The 19,165-nt window shown below is 37.1% G+C and overlaps 1 protein-coding gene across 1 annotated transcript in view; it reads right to left on the bottom strand.

The window, feature by feature from the left end:
• LOC109045261 (prostaglandin F2 receptor negative regulator-like) overlaps positions 1 to 17,814 on the bottom strand; it is a 25,784-nt gene extending 7,970 nt beyond the window's left edge. Inside the window, exons 1-6 of the mRNA XM_019063116.2 lie at positions 17,449 to 17,814; positions 15,164 to 15,535; positions 12,665 to 13,081; positions 4,983 to 5,405; positions 3,137 to 3,541; positions 1,498 to 1,605 (exon numbers count right to left, since the gene is read on the bottom strand). Of these exons, the coding sequence (XP_018918661.1) occupies positions 1,498 to 1,605; positions 3,137 to 3,541; positions 4,983 to 5,405; positions 12,665 to 13,081; positions 15,164 to 15,535; positions 17,449 to 17,497 (1,774 nt within the window). The 5' untranslated portion in view covers positions 17,498 to 17,814. The remainder of the gene's footprint in view (positions 1 to 1,497; positions 1,606 to 3,136; positions 3,542 to 4,982; positions 5,406 to 12,664; positions 13,082 to 15,163; positions 15,536 to 17,448) is intronic.
• Positions 17,815 to 19,165: the final 1,351 nt, after the last annotated feature.

Raw genomic sequence — 19,165 nt, 5'->3', positions numbered from 1 at the left:
ATTGTGCTGACATGTATCTATAACTACAGCATGTGTGTGCTTGTCTGTGGCTACAGACTGATGAGGAGGGAATGTTGTGCATGTTATTCTGAGTTTTACCCAACATTCAACCACAAGAGTGCAACATTTCGGACTGATACGATCACAGCAGGCTCTTTATAAAGACAATTAAATTTCCTACTTCACATTACTGTGCAAACATTCATTATGAGTAACTATCAAGCAACAGGAACATATGGAAAAGACGCTTTGTCATTCCAATGCAGGATGTGACTCAGGGGGTAAAGCTCAGGTGATAATTTCCAACTGGCTCTGACTGTGAATAACTTTAACACACCCACAAAACATGAAGAACAGCATGTGACCGAAGAAAAAAGGAGACTAATAAAGAAAGGTGGGTGCTATTAAGTGCTGATAAACAAACTGAATGTAGATGCCTTAATTAAGTTAAACATGGATATTGATATTGATATTGATATTTATACTGATATTGATATTGATATTGATATTGATATTGATATTGATATTAAAACATGCCATCCAGAGAGCTTACAAGGTCAGAGTGGATTAAGGCAAAACACGAACAGGAATGAATGGACACTAAAATAACTGGTGAGAAGCTAAAGTGTTTTACAAAAAACCTTTAAATAATTAAAATACCTAAGAAAGCACTTGGTTACTTCTGAGATTCTGTTCCTTTTATACATCAAAGGTTTATGTGACATAAAATGAACTGGGAGATTTGGGGTGCAATGTCATCTGCTGGTGTTGGTCCATTGTGTTTTTTGAAAAACCAAAGTCACTGCACCCGTTTATCAATAAATTTTGGAGCACTTCATGCTTCCTTCTGATGACCAGCTTTTTGAAGATGCTGATTTCATTTTCCAGCAGGATTTGGCACCTGCCCACACTGCCAAAATCACCAAAAGTTGGTTAAATGACCATGGTGTTGGTGTGCTTGACTGGCCAGCAAACTCACCAGATCTTAACCCCAGAGAGAATCTATGGGGTATTGTCAAGAGGAAAATGAGAAACAAGAGACCAAAAAATCCAGATGAGCTGAAGGCCACTGTCAAAGAAACCTGGGCTTCCACACCACCTCAGCAATGCCACAAACTGATCACCTCCATGCCACGCCGAATTGAGGCAGTAATTAAAGCAAAAGGAGCCCCTACCAAGTATTCAGTACATGTACAGTAAATGAGCATAGTTTCCAGAAGGCCAACAATTCAATAAAAATTATTTCTTATATTTTTATTAGTCTTATGAAGTATTCTAATTTGTTGAGATTGTGAATTGGTGGATTTTTGTTAAATGTGAGCCAAAATCATCACAATTAAAAGAACCAAAGACTTAAACTACTTCAGTCTGTGCACTGAATTTATTTAATACACGAGTTTCACAATTTGAGTTGAATTACTGAAATAAATGAACTTTTCTATGACATTCTAATTTATTGAGATGCACCTGTATAGACATTACACAAACAGTACTTGCCAGTGTTAGGAGAAGCTTCCAGGATGGATATGACACACTTCATTTGGACTGTGTCCCCAATTAACACATTGTTTGCTTCTGAATGAATGGATATGTTGAATACTGGACCTGTGTAAGAAACAAACATTTGCCATTTTAAAAGTCAACCTAGATTTCAGAGTCTTTAACTGGATGTTCATATTTCTACATATTTCATACTTCAACCTTTCGTTTGAATTCATATACTAACATAGAGTGAGAGAGAGAGAGAGAGAGAGAGAGAGAGAGAGAGAGAGACTCCCAAAACATATTGATCTGCCCCGCTATCTAAGGCAGGAACCTTTTAAGACAGCATCCTAATGGAAATTAAACTCAAAAGTGACTGATTTGTAAAACTCTACATAGTGAACAACTCTATGTGCTAAAAAAGAGAGATCTGCCTCTTGAATTGATTTCAAAAGTTTGCCGTTAGCATGTTGCTTAGCTAATGACAAAATATTACAAAATTAAATGTAGAACACACAAAACATTATCTTGCCAAACTATTAAAAATATTCTGAACTATTATTATAGATACTTAAGCATGAATACATATCAACGAATGAGAGGTAGAGAGCTGGGATTACATACTTCTGTAGTAAAAAACTCAGAAACAAATGAATTTTTTAGCACTTCTGGTCCTCAAGTTATTGGATTTGTTTTTAAATGGGGCATTGGTTAAATGCCTGAAATAAGGTCTGTGGTCAACACAAGCTCAGTATATTTTCTAGCTTTATTCTAAGACACACAATTCATCATTACTACCCTCTTGTGTTTTTTTAAAAAAGCTTTTGCTTGACTTGAAAAGGGCGGATAAATGGGACTACAGAGGTTGTTGGAGACATTAAACATCATCTTGCCAAACAGGTAAACATCTACTCACTAGTCCACAACCTTATTGTGTTTATAATCATGCTTTTGCAAATTATTCTATCTCAAACTTTCAGGGAAATTACTTTTTAAAAAAAGACTAAAGGAGTTGTGGGAAGTTTGGTGATAGTGATGCTGAAGTCACGAGATCGCGGTGTAGGTCGTTTATAGACTACAGTTAGCTTTTTGATGATAGTATTTCAGCTTCAAAATTCATAAAAGTTGTGCTCAGTTCTGTACATTATCACAATGAACAAAGCATTTAAGAATCATAAACTTTTGCTTATCACAAAGCTTCTGTTCCACACTAATCCAAAAGCCAATGGAAAACTGGAACCAAGGTGATGTGAACTTCTGGGCTGGCCTATAAAAATGCATCATCACTCCAGCATTCTATACATATATTTCACGCGTTTTGTCTGCCACCTTGGATTTATCATGTGAATTTGGCCTTGATTTAGCTTTTGGAACCAGCTTTCACATCAGGAGCCGGTCTAGGATGTTTTAAAAAGCTGCCTATGAACGAGAGAGAGTGACAGTGTCTCTGTAAGCAGCAGGAATCTGCCCTGAGGGAAAGACTATAGAGGTCTAGTCATCCAGAATCAGACAGAAAGAAGGAACTACAGAATTAGAGCGTGTGAAAGGGTAACATGACATCATCTGTAAACATACCTACAGGCAATTCAGCATCATCCTTTTGAGTACTAAAGCTAACTGTTTTATGAGTCTAGTGTAGTTAGCATGATAATACCTGTGTGTACAAAAGCGATCTCAATCTTGCTGGACTCCGCACTGATGGCTTTGATCCAGTCTTGGGTCTGATCTCGTGTCCAGGCCGTGACGTCACAATAGTAGAACCCCCGATCTGTGACCTGGGCCCCATACAAACGGAAGCGGTACTCGAGCTGTCCGGTTTTCTCCAGAACCACGCTGTCAATGCGGCTCGGCTCGCTCCACTCCTCTAGCTGCAAGACTGAGTCTTGGCTAAGAGACAGTACTTTGCGGGACTTGCCTCCCAAGGTCTCCTCAAAGCGAATAAGCACAGAGTAGCCTGGATTCTTCAGGTTCTGACCAGTCACTTGACAGCTCATCTCAAATGTGGATCCACCAGTCGAGGCTTCTCTCACACGATGGGCTAATACTTGCAAAACTGGTACTAAAAAGATCACAAATACTTATTAAACTATTGCAAAATACAGTTTGTGAACAATCAAATAACTTTTTTTAACGATGTAATATCATTTTCAGTGACTTTTAATATATATTTTAGATATTTATAGTATTTATAGTTATTTTTCCTATTTCACATGCACACATCAGTCTCTGCTGCAGACCTCATATTTGGAGGCTCTGTTGTCAACTTTGAAAAAAGATTTCTTGGATTTATTTGATTTATTGGAAGTCCCTCAAAAATTTACGAGGCTTCATCTGAACATCTTCTGATCACATTTTGGTAAAAGAATTGACCATTTTTAGGAGCAGCATCAAAACAATCATAGTAAATTACGTTTCTTGATAACACTTGAAGGGTAGTAAACTGTTGGTAAAGCGACCAAAAAAAAAAAAAAAAAGACCAAAATTGCCATCAGGAATCTTTAGACACTCCTCAATTACTGTGCCAAATTTTACATTTCCCTTCCAGAATTGAAAACAAAGAATACTAACAGATTTAAAAGATGCAGTACCTCCTTACTAGGTGCTTGCCACCATGTACATTTTGTCAGTATCAGTTATTGCTTAAGAACACAGCTAAGTTAAATCAAGGGTGCAATGGAGAGTGTCCAGACCAAGACAGAGCAGCCATTGTGAGCTAAATATGCCTTCACAGAGAAGACCCCATCACAAACACAATTAAAGCCTTTTACTCTAATCCCTTATTGAGAGCTGAAAAATGAGAGACATTGGGGACTTTCAAACATCAAGCTTTGATGCATGCTTTTTAAAACAGCGCACTTAATGGAACAAATGTCAGAGTTGCTGGAAGCACTTAGCTCATGGGGTAAAAATGAAATATCAGAAGAGTGACTGCAAATACTAAAAACAGTCTGGGGACAGTTAAGTTGTTGTTAAAGGACTGAAACATACTATTCAAAAGTTTAAGAGGGCAAACAATTTTAGCTACACAAACTGTGTGGTTGATTTCTGAATGCAACCCAAAATACGAGTTGCATTTTTAACATTGCTGCAATGAGCAGACATTAGCATTAGCAGTCTTCTGTGTTCAATTTTCTCCTTGAGATCAATTATGGTCAAGGTGGAGCAACAGTTTGAGAATCTTGCTAATGATTCTTGCTGACTGAAGTAACACATCTGATTTGAAGGAACAGGCATTTAAAGTAACTATCTCCTCCCTAAGTACAGAGCTGTATAACCATAAAGAGCAGTAATGCAGAACAAGAACATACTCTTAATAGGGCCAAACGCTTCAAAATGTGTTGGCCAAGCAGTCAGGTTTGCTTACTTGCTTAAAGTATGCTTCTGGCTAAAAACTTCAGCCACATTTTGAAAGTGTTTCACGGCCAAATTTACCAAATTATACCTAACAGACCTAAAGGGAAGCTTCAGAAGAAAAAAAAGGCCCAAAATTTAGTGCTTACTCTTTGGTGTCCACTGAACAGTGACAGGCGCTGACTGGACCTCCTTTGCTTTTTCCCATCCACTTTTCTGAGTGGGCTTCCATGCTGTTACTCCACAGGAATAAGAGCCCATGTCCGCATCTCGAGTCTGAAGCATTCGCAGAACGAAGATGTTAGACTCTCTCCTGGTCACTGCTATGTCCCCACTGTCCAGCCTCTGCTGGTACTCACTGCTTGCAATCAGAGCTCCTTGCTCATTCACAGAGGCTATAGTGATTTTCTTCTGAGATACTTCTCCAGGTGTGTTTGCAGAGTAAGACCAGGTCACGCCCAGGCGGCCATCTTGGAGGTGGAGGAGGTCGACCACTTCACAGCGCAGTTCAGTGGGCTCGCTAGTGGACTGAGGATTCAGAGAGGCTGTAAGGTTAACCTTGAATTGCAACTCTGTGAGAGAAGACAGGAACATAAAAACAATCTGTCACACATACTGTAACATTTGCAAGACATAAGCAACGTATGTATTTGAAAGCTCATCTTTTCATGAGCTTTCAAATGCATTTCCCACCCCATTGGTCAGCCAAACAGATAATCCCACCTCAAACCCATACCATTTTTCAACATTCAAAACAATGTTTTAATAACACCACATAATCACAGCATTTACACTCTATGGGGAAATCAACTCAGAAATGACTTAATTATAATAGTTCCTGCATTCTGTGTTGAGATATATTGAAATAGGATTTTAAAAAATCACCATCATATTAGACTTATTTCACAAACCTGAGTCTCTGATTTAAACTTCAGTGCCAAAATTTGAGTTGGTATGTTAAAGTAATTTAATACTGATTCTATTCTATCACTTAGAGTCATCACTGATGCCCCCACATTGCATTATTAGGATGCATTAAACTAATCAAAAGTGACATAAAAGACAATATATTTATATATTTTAAATGAATGTCGTTCTATTTACCAAAGAATAATAAAATGTATCATGGTTTCCATAAAAATCCAGCACAACTGTTTCCAACATTGACAATGATATAAAAAAAAGTCTGTTTCTTTTCTGAAGGATCATGTGACACTGAAGACTGGAGTAATGGCTGCTGAAAATTAAGCTTTGCCATCAAAGGAAGAAATTGCATTTTAAAATATATTAAAAGAAAACAATATCACTGTTTTTTTTACTGTATTTTTACAAGTAAATACAGCGTTGGTGAGCATATAATAATTATTCAAAACACACACAAAAACTTTTGAACAGTAGTGTAAGTATGTAATTGATGTTATTTACTATGGATTGTTATATTTGTGCATACATCTAAGTGATAATGATTAAATATAATTAATTGAATGAAAATAAATAGTTTGGAAAAGCATGCGTTTATTTTTAACTAAATTGTGTTTTATATCTTGTTTAATGTGTTTTACTTCTTGCATGAAATTTTCAGAATCTTGGCTCCAAATTTTGACTGCCTTCTCTGATTAAAAATAATGACGCCTTCAAAGCCATTTCAAATGCAAAAAAAAAAAAAAAAAAAAATTCAAAAGAATGAAAAACACTGAGATACAGTTGTTTCAGGTATATCACCCAGTCGTAGTGTGTGCAGAGATATGGTAGCCAACCTAGTTTTGTAGTTTGTCTCTATCTCTCTGTCTGTGGGTAGGAAGGGAAGGGCAAGGGTGCACATTCTCTCAGTTTTCAGCTGTCATTGTTCAGGCTATGGTAAACTCACACACACAGGACTGGCTTTGTGTATTTGACACCAGGCCAGCTCACTCACTGCCAATGCAGTCACACATTGTACCCAGCTGTTGTGTACTTTGAGAAAAGACACCTGCTTGAATGGTAAGAAAACAATGTTTTAGTCCTCTATTGTATGTACTGTAATCCTAATGACAAAGAACCTGCAGTGATTAAATTAGTCATTGCAGATGCTTAACCAGTTCCTCTACTCCATATCTAAACTGACTATATAACATGCATGCACTTCCTCTAGCACTGCTGTGACCTCAAACACATACAGAAACATTTTACACAGACAACTGGAATATAAAAGGGGGTAAAAAGCTTTTACAAAGAGGTCTAAGCCTTGTGCACATTGCATTTAGTAGCATTATGTAGCATAGCTTTGAATATCCTGCTACATGGAGATTCCCCAAGCTTAATTCACAGTGCAGTTAGAATATGCAAAACACTGATTAACATTTAATGTTGAGGGAGAAGACTTCAAAAATAAAGCAGCATGTTGCACAGAAATCCCTGACATGATTCTATCACCAGCGGCAAACATGGGAGGAAAAAAACAAAAAACAAAACAAAAGGATTGTGCTGGTGCTCTGCAACTGAAGAGAGGCAGGACTCTTAGATTAACAGTTGTAATGTTTCACAATGAGCCATCAGAATGAGAGACAGAGGAATGCCTCAGAAATGAGGCCTCAAGTGAGGAGCTGGAAAGTAGGACTTTGCTACTGGCACTTTAAAGAAGGACATTCTCTTATAACAAAGCCAAAGTAACCCTCTCAGATGTGTTCTTTCCCCAGTTACAGTCCATTCATACAAAACATTACATCACGGAATAAGACATTTTACATCACTATAATGTCTTAATGTCTATAAGTAAAATGTGTTAGTTGTCCTGTGGTGAGACTGACATCTTGAATGTACATGAAATGTAACGTTAGCAAAATTAGGGTATGATTCAACAATCTTATTGCTGTTCATAACTATTTTATGTTTTAGGGAACTGGCAAATTTAAATGAATTAGTGCGATCTCATTCGTATGTTTCATACTATTCACATCAGTAACTCATATGAAAATGCCACCTGTGAAAATAGTTATGTTTACCCGTGAGACTGGGTTGTATGTTTTCAGCAATGACTCATTATTAATAATAAATTATCAGTGAGTCTTGACTGATGTGAAGTGACTTGCTTTAAAATTACCGTTTGATTCGTTGTTCATTAATTGAACAAACGGCTGGAATCCCTCAAAATATTGTTAATCAGGACTGGAGACCGGAGAAGTTAAAATATATTTTGAAACTTAGAAAAAAAAAAAATAATTAAAAACATTATTTTCTAGGGTGTGACACCTCCACATAACTAAAAGAAAGGTCAATAGCAAATTATGCTTATTAAATTTAAAAGTTTACTTTTCTGTACAAAAGCAGATACAACGTATAACTTTCTTAAGCTGAAGACACACCTCTTCTGCAAGCATTTAACTAATCCACAAGCACAAACAAACATACTTACTTCAATGGTACTTAATTTATATCTGCTCTAGCTTGTATACTAGCTTGAAAAATGCGTCACAACACAAGTCCATTTAAAATGCTAGAAAACAAACAGTTTGTCAGCTACCTATATTGCCCAGCCCTACTTTTCATATGTAAAACCAGAAATGTCTTTTTCTCCTGCGATCATATGAAACTGTAAAGCCTGAGAAACTGAGTCTTCTTTCCCTTACATGAGTTGAGCTACTGTAACTGTCAAATACACCAGGAAAATAGCTGGGTCAATCATTTATAGACAAACAACAGGTTAGAGATTACCCACCTCTGCTGAAACCAGAGTGAACTATGCACAGACACAGAGTTAATTCACTCCTACACCGGACTGAACAAAAGAAAACAGATTCATAAGTGCCATGGAGATAAGTGATATATGGAGGAGTCTTTAAATAAAGTCATTAAACTTGTTTTCGTATTATCAGATATAACTTACTAAAACACTAGATCTGCTTTCCATTTATGAAGGGTGAAACGTAGTGCACTTAGATAGGGCAGCCAGTGACTCTGTTTGCTTGGTAAACTTCAAACATCCCTCACACATTGCAGCATTGCAGTCTGGAGGCCGGTAAGAGAGTCAGAGATAACATCAAACCCAACGGCAAACGAAACTGACTCAATTACCCACAAACATACCGCTGTTAAAACTTAAAAGTTTTGACAGCAGGCATCTAGTAATATTACATAGTTTAAAGATGAAGTAAGGAAGGACAGGGTAGTGTACTCTGTGAGAGAAAGTATGTTTGCACGTCTGGAAGTGTTTGGGACTTTCTATTCCCTAAAGGAATTTCTGGTCTTGAGAGTATGCGATAGAAACCAAAACAAGTGCATACCTATGCCAGCAACTGTCATGCAAACTTATTTCTCAATTTTCCATGCATGTTGTGTTGTCAGTAATCTATATCTAGCAAAATTTAAGATTGTGTGATCTGCACACCAGAAGGATTGTGGCCATCCACATGTTATCTTGACAGCAAATGGGAGGACGGGGTGAAATAAATCAGATTAGAATGACAGATAGAGAACAAAACGTTCACATTTATCATATATCATATGAACTCAGAAGACTGCTTTTTATGATACTTCTATGGTACTTTTTGTCCTTTTGTAGCTATACATTGAGCATCCTTAGACATTCCGACTTTGAAGAGAATCAGTCATTGTCAATATTTGTAATCCTTCAGGGCCTCTTCACAACTTCAAGTCAAGCTGAGATAAAATGAACACATTTACTGAAGTGAGAACCATATGAAAGAACTTGGACAGGCAGGAGTACTTTTAATAAAATAATTTAAAAAGGTCACAGCTACAGTCTAGAAATCCCTTTAGAATCTGCTATCATTGTTCGTAATGCTTCATAATAACAGGGACTTAGAAAGCAGCATTGTCTCCTGTCTGGTGTCTACAGGCAATAATTTCTCTTACAAATCCCAGCATGAATTAAAAAGAGTTAAAGAAATGGTTTCTGTATCCTAGACAACCATGCTCACCTCAGGCTCAGATGGCAAACCTAAAGTATGTTTACTGACTTTCTAATGCATATTGAGTGAAAAGAATGGTTTTAATGAGAAATAAAATAATTTAAATGTACCAGGCTGATAATGAGTGAGGTTTTATCAGTGCAGGCGAGATTACCAAATAAAGGAAACATATAAACTTTTAGGGGTCCCACTTTATATTAAGTGTCCCTAATACCTGTGTACTTCCATAGTAACTACATGTGTACATAGTAAGTAACCACAGTGAAAGTACACATTGGTACATAGTATCTACAGCTGTAATGTTTGTGTAACTACACATATGTAACAACCTACTGAATGGTATTTGTAAGTACAAATGTGTAACAGGACATTGGTAACAACACTTTTTGTTAATGAAAGCACAAATGTGTAACAGGACTAATAGCACTTTTTGGTAAAGAAAGTGTTACACTTTACATTAGATTTATCAAGTAATTACTCAGTTACACAGCAGCAGCCAGTAAGTTATGCTTTACATATAAATTGTGGTTGGTGTCCAGAATGTTACACTTTATATTAAGTGGACAAATCCTGACGAGTTTCCATGTTAGTACACTGGTGATACAGTGGTTGCACCAACTCCAACTCCAGATCCAACTCCTCCCACTTTACATATCCCTAAACCTACCCATCTCTGCCCCCTGGATCCTACTTCACCCCTAAACCTACCCATCTCCACCCCCTGGATCCCATTTCCACCCCTAAACCTACCCATCTCCACCCAATGCATCCCATTTCCACCCCTAAACATACCCATCTCCAACCCCTGGATCCAATTTCCACCCCTAAACCTACCCATCTCCACCCCCTGGATCCCATTTCTACCCATAAACCTACCCATCTCCACCCCCCGGATCCCAATTCCACCCCTAAACATACCCATCTCCAACCCCTGGATCCAATTTCCACCCCTAAACCTACCCATCTCCACCCCCTGGATCCAATTTTCACCCCTAAACCTACCCATCTCCACCCACTGGATCCCATTTCCACCCCTAAACCTACCCATCTCCACCCACTGTATCCCATTTCAACCCCTAAACCTACTCATCCCCACCCCCCGGACCCCATTTCCACCCCTAAACCTACCCATTCCCACCCCCCAGATCCCATTTCCACCCCTAAACCTACCCATCTCCACCCACTGGATCCCATTTCCACCCATAAACCTACCCATCCCCACCCCCCACCCCCCGGACCCCATTTCCACCCCTAAACCTACCCATTCCCACCCCCCGGATCCCATTTCCACCCCTAAACCTACCCAACTCCACCCCCCGGATCCCATTTCCACCCCTTAACCTACCCATCTCCACCCCCGGAACCCATCTCCAATCCTAAACCTACCCATCTCCACCCACTGGATCCCATTTCCACCCCTAAACCTACCCATCCCCACCCCCCGGACCCCATTTCCACCCCTAAAACTACCCATCTCCACCCCCTAGATTAAATGGTTTCAATTACTCTTATTCATGTTGTTACAAAATGTAGTTATATAAGTATATAAGTACTTAGTGAAGTAAAAAAAAAAAAAAAATTGTTACCAATGTCCTGTTCCACATTTGTACTTACACAAACCATCCTGAGGGTTGTTACATGTGTGTAGTTACATAAATATTAGAGCTGTAGTTACTAAGTACCAATGTGTACTTACACTGTGGTTACATACTATGTACACATTTAGTTACTATGGAAGTTCACAGGTATTAGGGACACAATATAAAGTGGGACCCTTGTATGAGGTAATGTATGAGCAAAGAGTAATTTTAAATAGTGAGAGCTTATAATGTCAGGTTTGATGGAGGTAGAACTGAGTCTACTGAGCATGCTCAGTTTGATCACTGATTCTTAGTTCTGCAAAACCTTTTGAGGCAGAACAAATCACCTTGTGTATAACTGCCACTATGGCTATTACAGTCTTTGCAGTCATTTCTTTTGATTTGAGGATTAATATTTTTATATTTAACATGGAATGGATTAATGAAATGTAAAAGCTATAAAGATAAAGCTTGAAACTCATATTGTTACTGAGCATGGCCATTAGCAAACCACACATCAATTTAATGTTTTGCTTGATCAAAACATGGGGAATTATAACTTGTTTTAGAAATAAAGTCTAAAACATCTATTTAGTGTTTTTTGTTTGCTTTTTTTTTTTTTTTTTTTTTTTTAAAGTGTGATTAGTATTTCATTTGGTTAGGTTTGTTCAATTATCTAAATGTACTTAACTACCGCTAAACAATTTTGAGTTTAGTAAACTTAAGAACCATGCAGTTGTGTAAACATCTTGGCACAACAGGAACTGCTCAAGTTGAGAATAATTAAAAAAAGCTTTCTGTTTGGTTTTTTTTTTGTTTTTTTTTTACTGTCTAACACCCATCATTTCTGCTGGAGAACTACATTACCCATAATCCAGAAGAAATATCAACCAATAACAGTTGCTATTGCCATAAAAATGGAAATTGTGGCAAAAGTTTTCAGCGGTGTTTGCTTATACTACCATGAAATGTTGCAAATAATGGAACTGAGTATGTATCCCTAGAGTCTCAAACTATTAAGCTTTTTTCTTTTTCATCAGCTTATAATATTTATTTAAAAATGGATGGAGAAAAGAGGCAAGGCCACTAATTAAAAGGGGACATCACTGTTGCACTCTATATTATCTTACTGGAAATGTCCCATCTTCTTCACAGTCTCAAGTCATCAAAAATGGAGAACAATCATATCTCATAATAGTACTGCAAATTATAACAGAAGGCTACCACTCAGGAGTTCAACATGATACCAGCTATTTTTTAAAGCACAACCTTATAATCATGTTGTAGTCACAATCTACAAACTTGCATTATAAGGAATTGAGGAGAGAATGAGATGTTACTCACCTGTGGGTGTAACAACAACCTTTCCCATTTCCTCAGACTTCTCCAGTATCTTGCGCCAGTTTCTTCCTTCTTCACCCTGTCTCACCCACTCCTGGGCCATACACACATACTCCCCTTGGTCTGACGGCTTTGCTCTCTTCAGGACCAATCCATAAAAACCACCTCCACGAAGGTCCAACTGAAGTCCACCATCTGTATAACGCTGAGTGTAGTTGCCTCCTACTTTGATCTTATTATCCGGCCCAAATGTCAAGATTTCCTGCAACGGGCTGCTCTCTTTCCTTATGGACCAGATAACGGAGAGGAAGGTGTGCTCCGCAAAGCTCCGTGTTGTGTTGCATTGGAGTTCCACTGATTCTCCCTCAGACACAGCTGACTTGGGAATGGCTGGAGCCACCTTAAGACTGTCCCCAATCACTAGACATAACAAATGACACTTTAAAGCAGGCAGGAGAGGGGCTGAAAGATTTCATATGGGTGTGATTTCTCACACTCTAGGTTCAGATCATATTGTTATATTCAACAACTGTCCAACCGCTCAAAATAAAAAAATAAAATAACATAAAATAACTTAAAACATAAAAGATAATTTCATTTGTTGCCACAAGTGCTACAAAAAGTACACATTTAACCTTTAAAAAGAGAGCTGGAGTCAATACAAATACACCATTAATAGGATATGATGAATAAATTATACTGTATACATCTGATATTAAACTAAAGTTTGGGGTAAGTTCATTTTTTTTTTTTTTTTTTTTTTAATTATATATTTTATTCAGCAAGGACACATTATACTGATGATATATATATCAAATAAATACTGTTATTTTGACTTTCTATTGATAAAAGGATGGAAAAAAGCATAATGTTTTTGATAAAAATATAAAGCAACACAACAGTTTTCAACTTTTGATAAATATAATAAATGTTTCTTGAGCAGCAAATAATCATGTTAGAATGATTTCTGAAGGATCATCTGACACTGAAGACTTCAAGCTTAGACAATTCAGCTTGGACATCACATGAATAAATTTGTTCAAAAAATAAATTCAAGTATTTTAAATTATAACAATATTTCACAATTATATTGTTCTGGCTGTATTTCTGACCAAATAAATGCAGCCTTGGTGAGAATCAAAAACATCAAGAAATCTTACTGACCCCAAACGTTTGAACAGTAGTGTGTACCTGAACACTGATTACAAATATAATTTATTGTTCCTTTTATATGTGAATGCAGAACTGCAGACAGAGTATTTAGCATTTTACAGATCCTCCAGCTTTTTCAGCTGAACGTGCAAATACATAAATGACACTTAGTTTCCAGGTTCCAGGAGTGCAATAGAAATTAAGAGCCTTTTTAACTCTGATACTGAAGTTCCTAAACTCATCACATGAACCACTAACAGAACATTTATCTTCAGAACGTTTCTCTCGTCAAACTCTTGGGCTATCATCACTCTCATTTCCTCAAAACTTCTACTTGCGAGGTTTTGCTTTGTTATTAGTACATCACAGCATCAGCTAAAAGAGCCGCTAAGAGCCAATTTGCATTTCACCCTTGACTTTTCCCACACTCTGTGCCTCTTGGTGTCATAGTGAAGAAGGCTCTCTTTTGGCTAAAGTTTTAGGGAAATTCCTAATGGTGACTGCTTCCTTAATGGTCCTCTATAAGGCCTGAAACAATTCCCAGAGGGAAAACAAATCTACAAATAAAAGGAAAAGTTCACCAGGACATGGACATTATCTAATTTACTGACCCAGAAAATCTACAAATAAAGCTGGATCAGTCAGATATAATCTTAATAATATTTTTAGAAAAATAATGTTAAAATGCGAGTATCAAATATGATACATTAAGATTTGAGAAAATGTCTTTGTTCATCTCTCAACCATCACTGTATTGCAATGCATAATATATTTTGCCCTCCCACAATAAAAATAAAAAAACTTTGATCATAAAACTTAGCATTTAAATATAATTTTAATAAGACATTTTATTGGTGAATATAAAGTGACAACTGATATTTATATCCATTTTATGCAAGTATTCTGCCATACTGTTATAAAGATCTTATTGATTTAAATTACAAGCTGATTACAATCAATTTCATCTTATTTTTGGTCGTATAAATATCAGCAACTGCGTCAAACTGGATACTTTTGCTCAGTTTGGGCCTCTAAATAAAATTTAGGAGTTATGCCTTCCTCCTTGAGTACGAGCACCATATTCTCCTACTATAAGAGCCATAAAAAACTGAGACTTTGTGGAGTTTTTTATGATTTAATATGTCGGGCTTTATAGGGTTAAGAAGTTGGAGTGTAGGAGTAGCCTGCATATTAGTACCTTAAAGTAATAATTTGTACCTTTAAGGTAGTAATATGTACTCTTATGGTACAGTGACAAGATGCTGAACCCAAAAGGTACAATTTTTGCAAAAAAAAATTTTTTTCTTTCCTAAGAGTGAAGTAAACAAAGTCTTAGCAGGCTTGACTCACCTTTGAGCTCCACATCGGCGTAGTAGTTCCCGCTGATCAACGTATCAGTGCTCGGGGTGCTGCAGCGGTACAGGCCACTGTCGGTTGCTCTGACCTTCTTGAATTTGAGTTCAACAGCAGCATCTCCAAGCTTATTATAACTGATGTCACCACTGTTAACCCGGTCCCTCACTGAAGGGTCCACGAAATTACTGTCAAAGGTGGAGACGAGCGAGAGCAATTTATCATCGGCAAGGATCAAAGACCACTCAAACTCCTGATCTCGGGGTCCCTCGTAGTCAGACACATCACAGCGAATGGAGACAGCCTGCCCCTCTACACGTACCAGAGGACGGACCGGAACCTTCACCACACGGCCCTCACAGACCAACACTGAGAGAAGAAGAGAAGATATCTCAGGTACACAGAATGTACTAATTAAATACAGGAGTTTGAGTTCTGTAATGGACAACTAGGAAAAAATACTGTTATGTAGTAACAGTATCAGTCAAATATCAGTATCAGTCAACATGAGTCATCAATATTTTTTGTTACCTAAAGAAAGACTGTAAACACTAAATGTGTTTATCTGTTAAAAGGTTTTTGTTCTTGTTTTTTTTTTTTTTTTTTTGTTTTTTGAGGTGGGCTAGCACAAAGATGACCTTAAAGAAATGTGTCTATTTATGGAAATGTTAATTGTAAATAACCATATTAGGTCATGAATGAGTTCAAAGCACCGAAATGAAAACACACCATCATCTAAAAGTGAATATTAACATCTTATTAGGTTGGGAATTAAGTGCTCTGAGACAAATTATATCAGCATGGCAGCTGAAGAGAGAAAAATCACTAACACATACAAGACAAAAAATGAGCTGGAACATTACACTGGGGGAAAGAAGCTGAAGAGAACGGCAGAGGGACAGAAACCAAAACTGAGAGAAGGTGACATGTAACAACTTGCCTCTTCATGAGGGAAATGCTGTTCTCATAAGGTGGAAGACTTAATTCAAGGAACAGAAGACAAACATAGTAAAAATTGAAATACTATGGTAAAAAGAACCCTGCTGTGTAAGGGTCATGCAACTGAGGACAATATCTGCAGTGTTAAAACATGACACAGTAAAAGTTGGTAAGTGAGAGCAGATAAGACCTGATTGTATGGATGATAATGAATGGAAACATCCAGGAACGTGCTGAAGCACATCACACACAAAACACACACATACAAAAATAAATAAAATGAAGTCAATTTCACTGTTATGACGGAAAATTAAAATAGGTTTTAATTCTCTTTTAAAAGGTCTCTTTTGTTGTTGACGTCAAAAGTCATGCATCCCATCAAACTCTACAGAAGGTTTTAGGCAAATGCCAACACGGACATGTTATGGCATTCCCTCATCCTCAAAAATCAAGCATTTATATATTTAGGTTTCAAAGGGATCATATGTAGTTTGTTTTTTAATGTAAACCTCATTTTGATAAATAAATGAATGAATGAAAACAATAAATAAATACATTTTGGTGCATTATTAGCTGTTGAGAGCATGAAAACTGAAATTCAAAAGACACTTTTAAATGAAATTGGTAAGATTTTCTATTCATATTAATACTTTTTGCATACTGTTGGACTTACACAGTTCATTAGTAGCCTTATATTAATACATTTAACTGTTTGATGTGAAGGCCATTTTTGAAGGGTAAACTATTTTGGCACTTGACGCACCGAGTCCTAAAGCAAAACTACCCAAGAACCACTAACATAGGTAGCACAAGATTCTTGAAAAACAGGTTTGCGCTATCTGCTTGCAGTAAACATATTTTACACCCGAACTAGCCCCTGGATCACTTCACAGGACTAAGCTAAACTTCGGAGGTCGGCATGTAGCCTACTGAGACCGGGAGATCACACTAAACATCACACACATACAATAACTTATCTCTGAAGGTTGGGTTTCGGGATTTACTGCGGGAGGGGAAAGGCATTAAAAAATAAAAAAAATAATAAAAAAAATTCCAATCTCATTAACAGAATATTGTTGTAAACACCTCTCGTTTAAGATTTTGACTGAATTTGAGGTCGTTCTGAAATACAAGCTGATATGTGTCATAAATGTATACAATAAACAACAATATTAAGAGTTTATAATAAAGACGCAATAATCTATGTCTAAAGTTTTTCTTGTTGTCTAAATTAATCAAATACAAACTTACACTTTTCGTACGCGCGTTTTATAAAGCAAGCCTCCAAGTTATATTGAAATAATGAGAACAGGCGTTTCATGATCAAGAACTAGTCAACTTACCAAAAGCAATAATCATTATCACAGGACGGAGTCCCGTCCCTTTATCCATTTTATAAAGGCGCGTGATTTTCCCACGGGATCGCCTTTGTCATTCAAACCGGCAAGAGAGTGTGAAATCCTCCCGTGAGAGCGGCGAACAAATCTCTCCCGGCAATAAAAGTTGAATTAAGTTTTGCGAGCGTCGCGCTGTTTAGTCCTTTAGCGCTGTGAATGGTGGTAGATCTGCGCATGCTGCATGATAAAACTCAGTACAGAGGGTTGGATTGGCACCGTCGTGTCCGGAAGTGGATGTGTGTGTGTGTGGATATTTTCCCTCTGTTGGATAAGGGAGGGGACACAGCCGTGCTGTTCGCCGCAGGTGAAGTACCGCTGCACCCGTCGCTGAGCAGCGCCGAGTCGTGACAGCGCAGGCAAAATACAGTCACTAATTATCTCCCAGAATAACTCAAACCGTCCAGAGAGACCCCGAACCACCTACTTCTACCCCTATCCTCACATGTTCCCAGAACGGTGCAGAATGAATCATTTATGGCAAGAAATCGTCCTCGTTAACCTATCTGTCCTTTCATCTCTGAGAGAAAGTCATTGCATGTCTGCCCTTCTCATCATACATATAGACTGCGTGCATACATTTATGCATAAATACAGTGAAACCCAAAGTTTGAAAGTCTATTTTTTTTTAGAAGTTTGAATGAATTAAAAGTTTTAGGATTTTGATTGTTTTTTTAACAGAAAAGTAACTTATGCTCTAAAATGATTACAGAATATTTTATATTCTGCACTATTTCTGGGTCACTTAACATCTATCATGTGAACACTTTGCACCAACATCGGATTTTCTTGATTCCAGTGAGGCACAGATGCAATTTCTATTCTCAAATCATGCAGCATAATGTAATCAACTGGTTTTACATATGAATTTGTGGCGTTAATGCTGCTCATGTGTTATTAAAGAAAAAAAAAAAAATCATACCAAATTCTAAAATTCCTTAAAAGATTTTTAAATTCTTAAGTTAGTCACTTTCCAGAACCTTCACTCTTTCCGTTCCTGTGTGGTGGAACAAGCCTTGAAGCTGATCTGCATGAGACCATTGTTTAAGAAATTCTTTAAGACACACCCCTGTTTGCGTACTTAAAAGGATAAAACATAAAAAGTATTCTTGTTTATATGTTTGTTTGTTTATTCATTTTTACTGTATGCATTTGATTTCTGCTGTATACCTTTTGTACAACAGCTTGTTCTTGCAACTCAGCATTGCAATACTGTGAATTATTGTATGAAAAACTAAAGATGTTCCTCCGTTGTAAGATGTTTTAGTTAAAATCTACTAAATCTACTAAAATCTACTAGATTATTTAATGTAAATAATGTATAATTTGTTATTACTAAAGTTATATTAAAATAGAAAAGAATACAAAATATAAAAACATTCACAAGAGTTCTCACACTCTTATACTCACAATATATATCTGTATATAAAAACACCCCATACACACACACACAAAAACATATAAAAAAAAAAAAAAAAACATTTGATTGTATGAATATGGACAAACATTTCAAATACTCAGGATATTCTGGAGAGAGGTCAGGTGATGTGGTGAGCGGGGTTAAAACTCAAAGGTCAATGTGCCTTTTGGTAAGCCACTGTAAGTAACACTTATGTTCAAGTCATTGTATGTGCTACTATTTTTACTTGTTGATGCAGAGCATATG

The sequence above is a fragment of the Cyprinus carpio genome, chromosome B9 (genome assembly GCF_018340385.1).
Source record: "Cyprinus carpio isolate SPL01 chromosome B9, ASM1834038v1, whole genome shotgun sequence".
Classification (NCBI taxonomy): domain Eukaryota; kingdom Metazoa; phylum Chordata; class Actinopteri; order Cypriniformes; family Cyprinidae; genus Cyprinus; species Cyprinus carpio.
The sequence above is the reverse complement of the archived record's forward strand: the minus strand, read 5'-3'. Positions and strand labels throughout refer to the sequence as shown.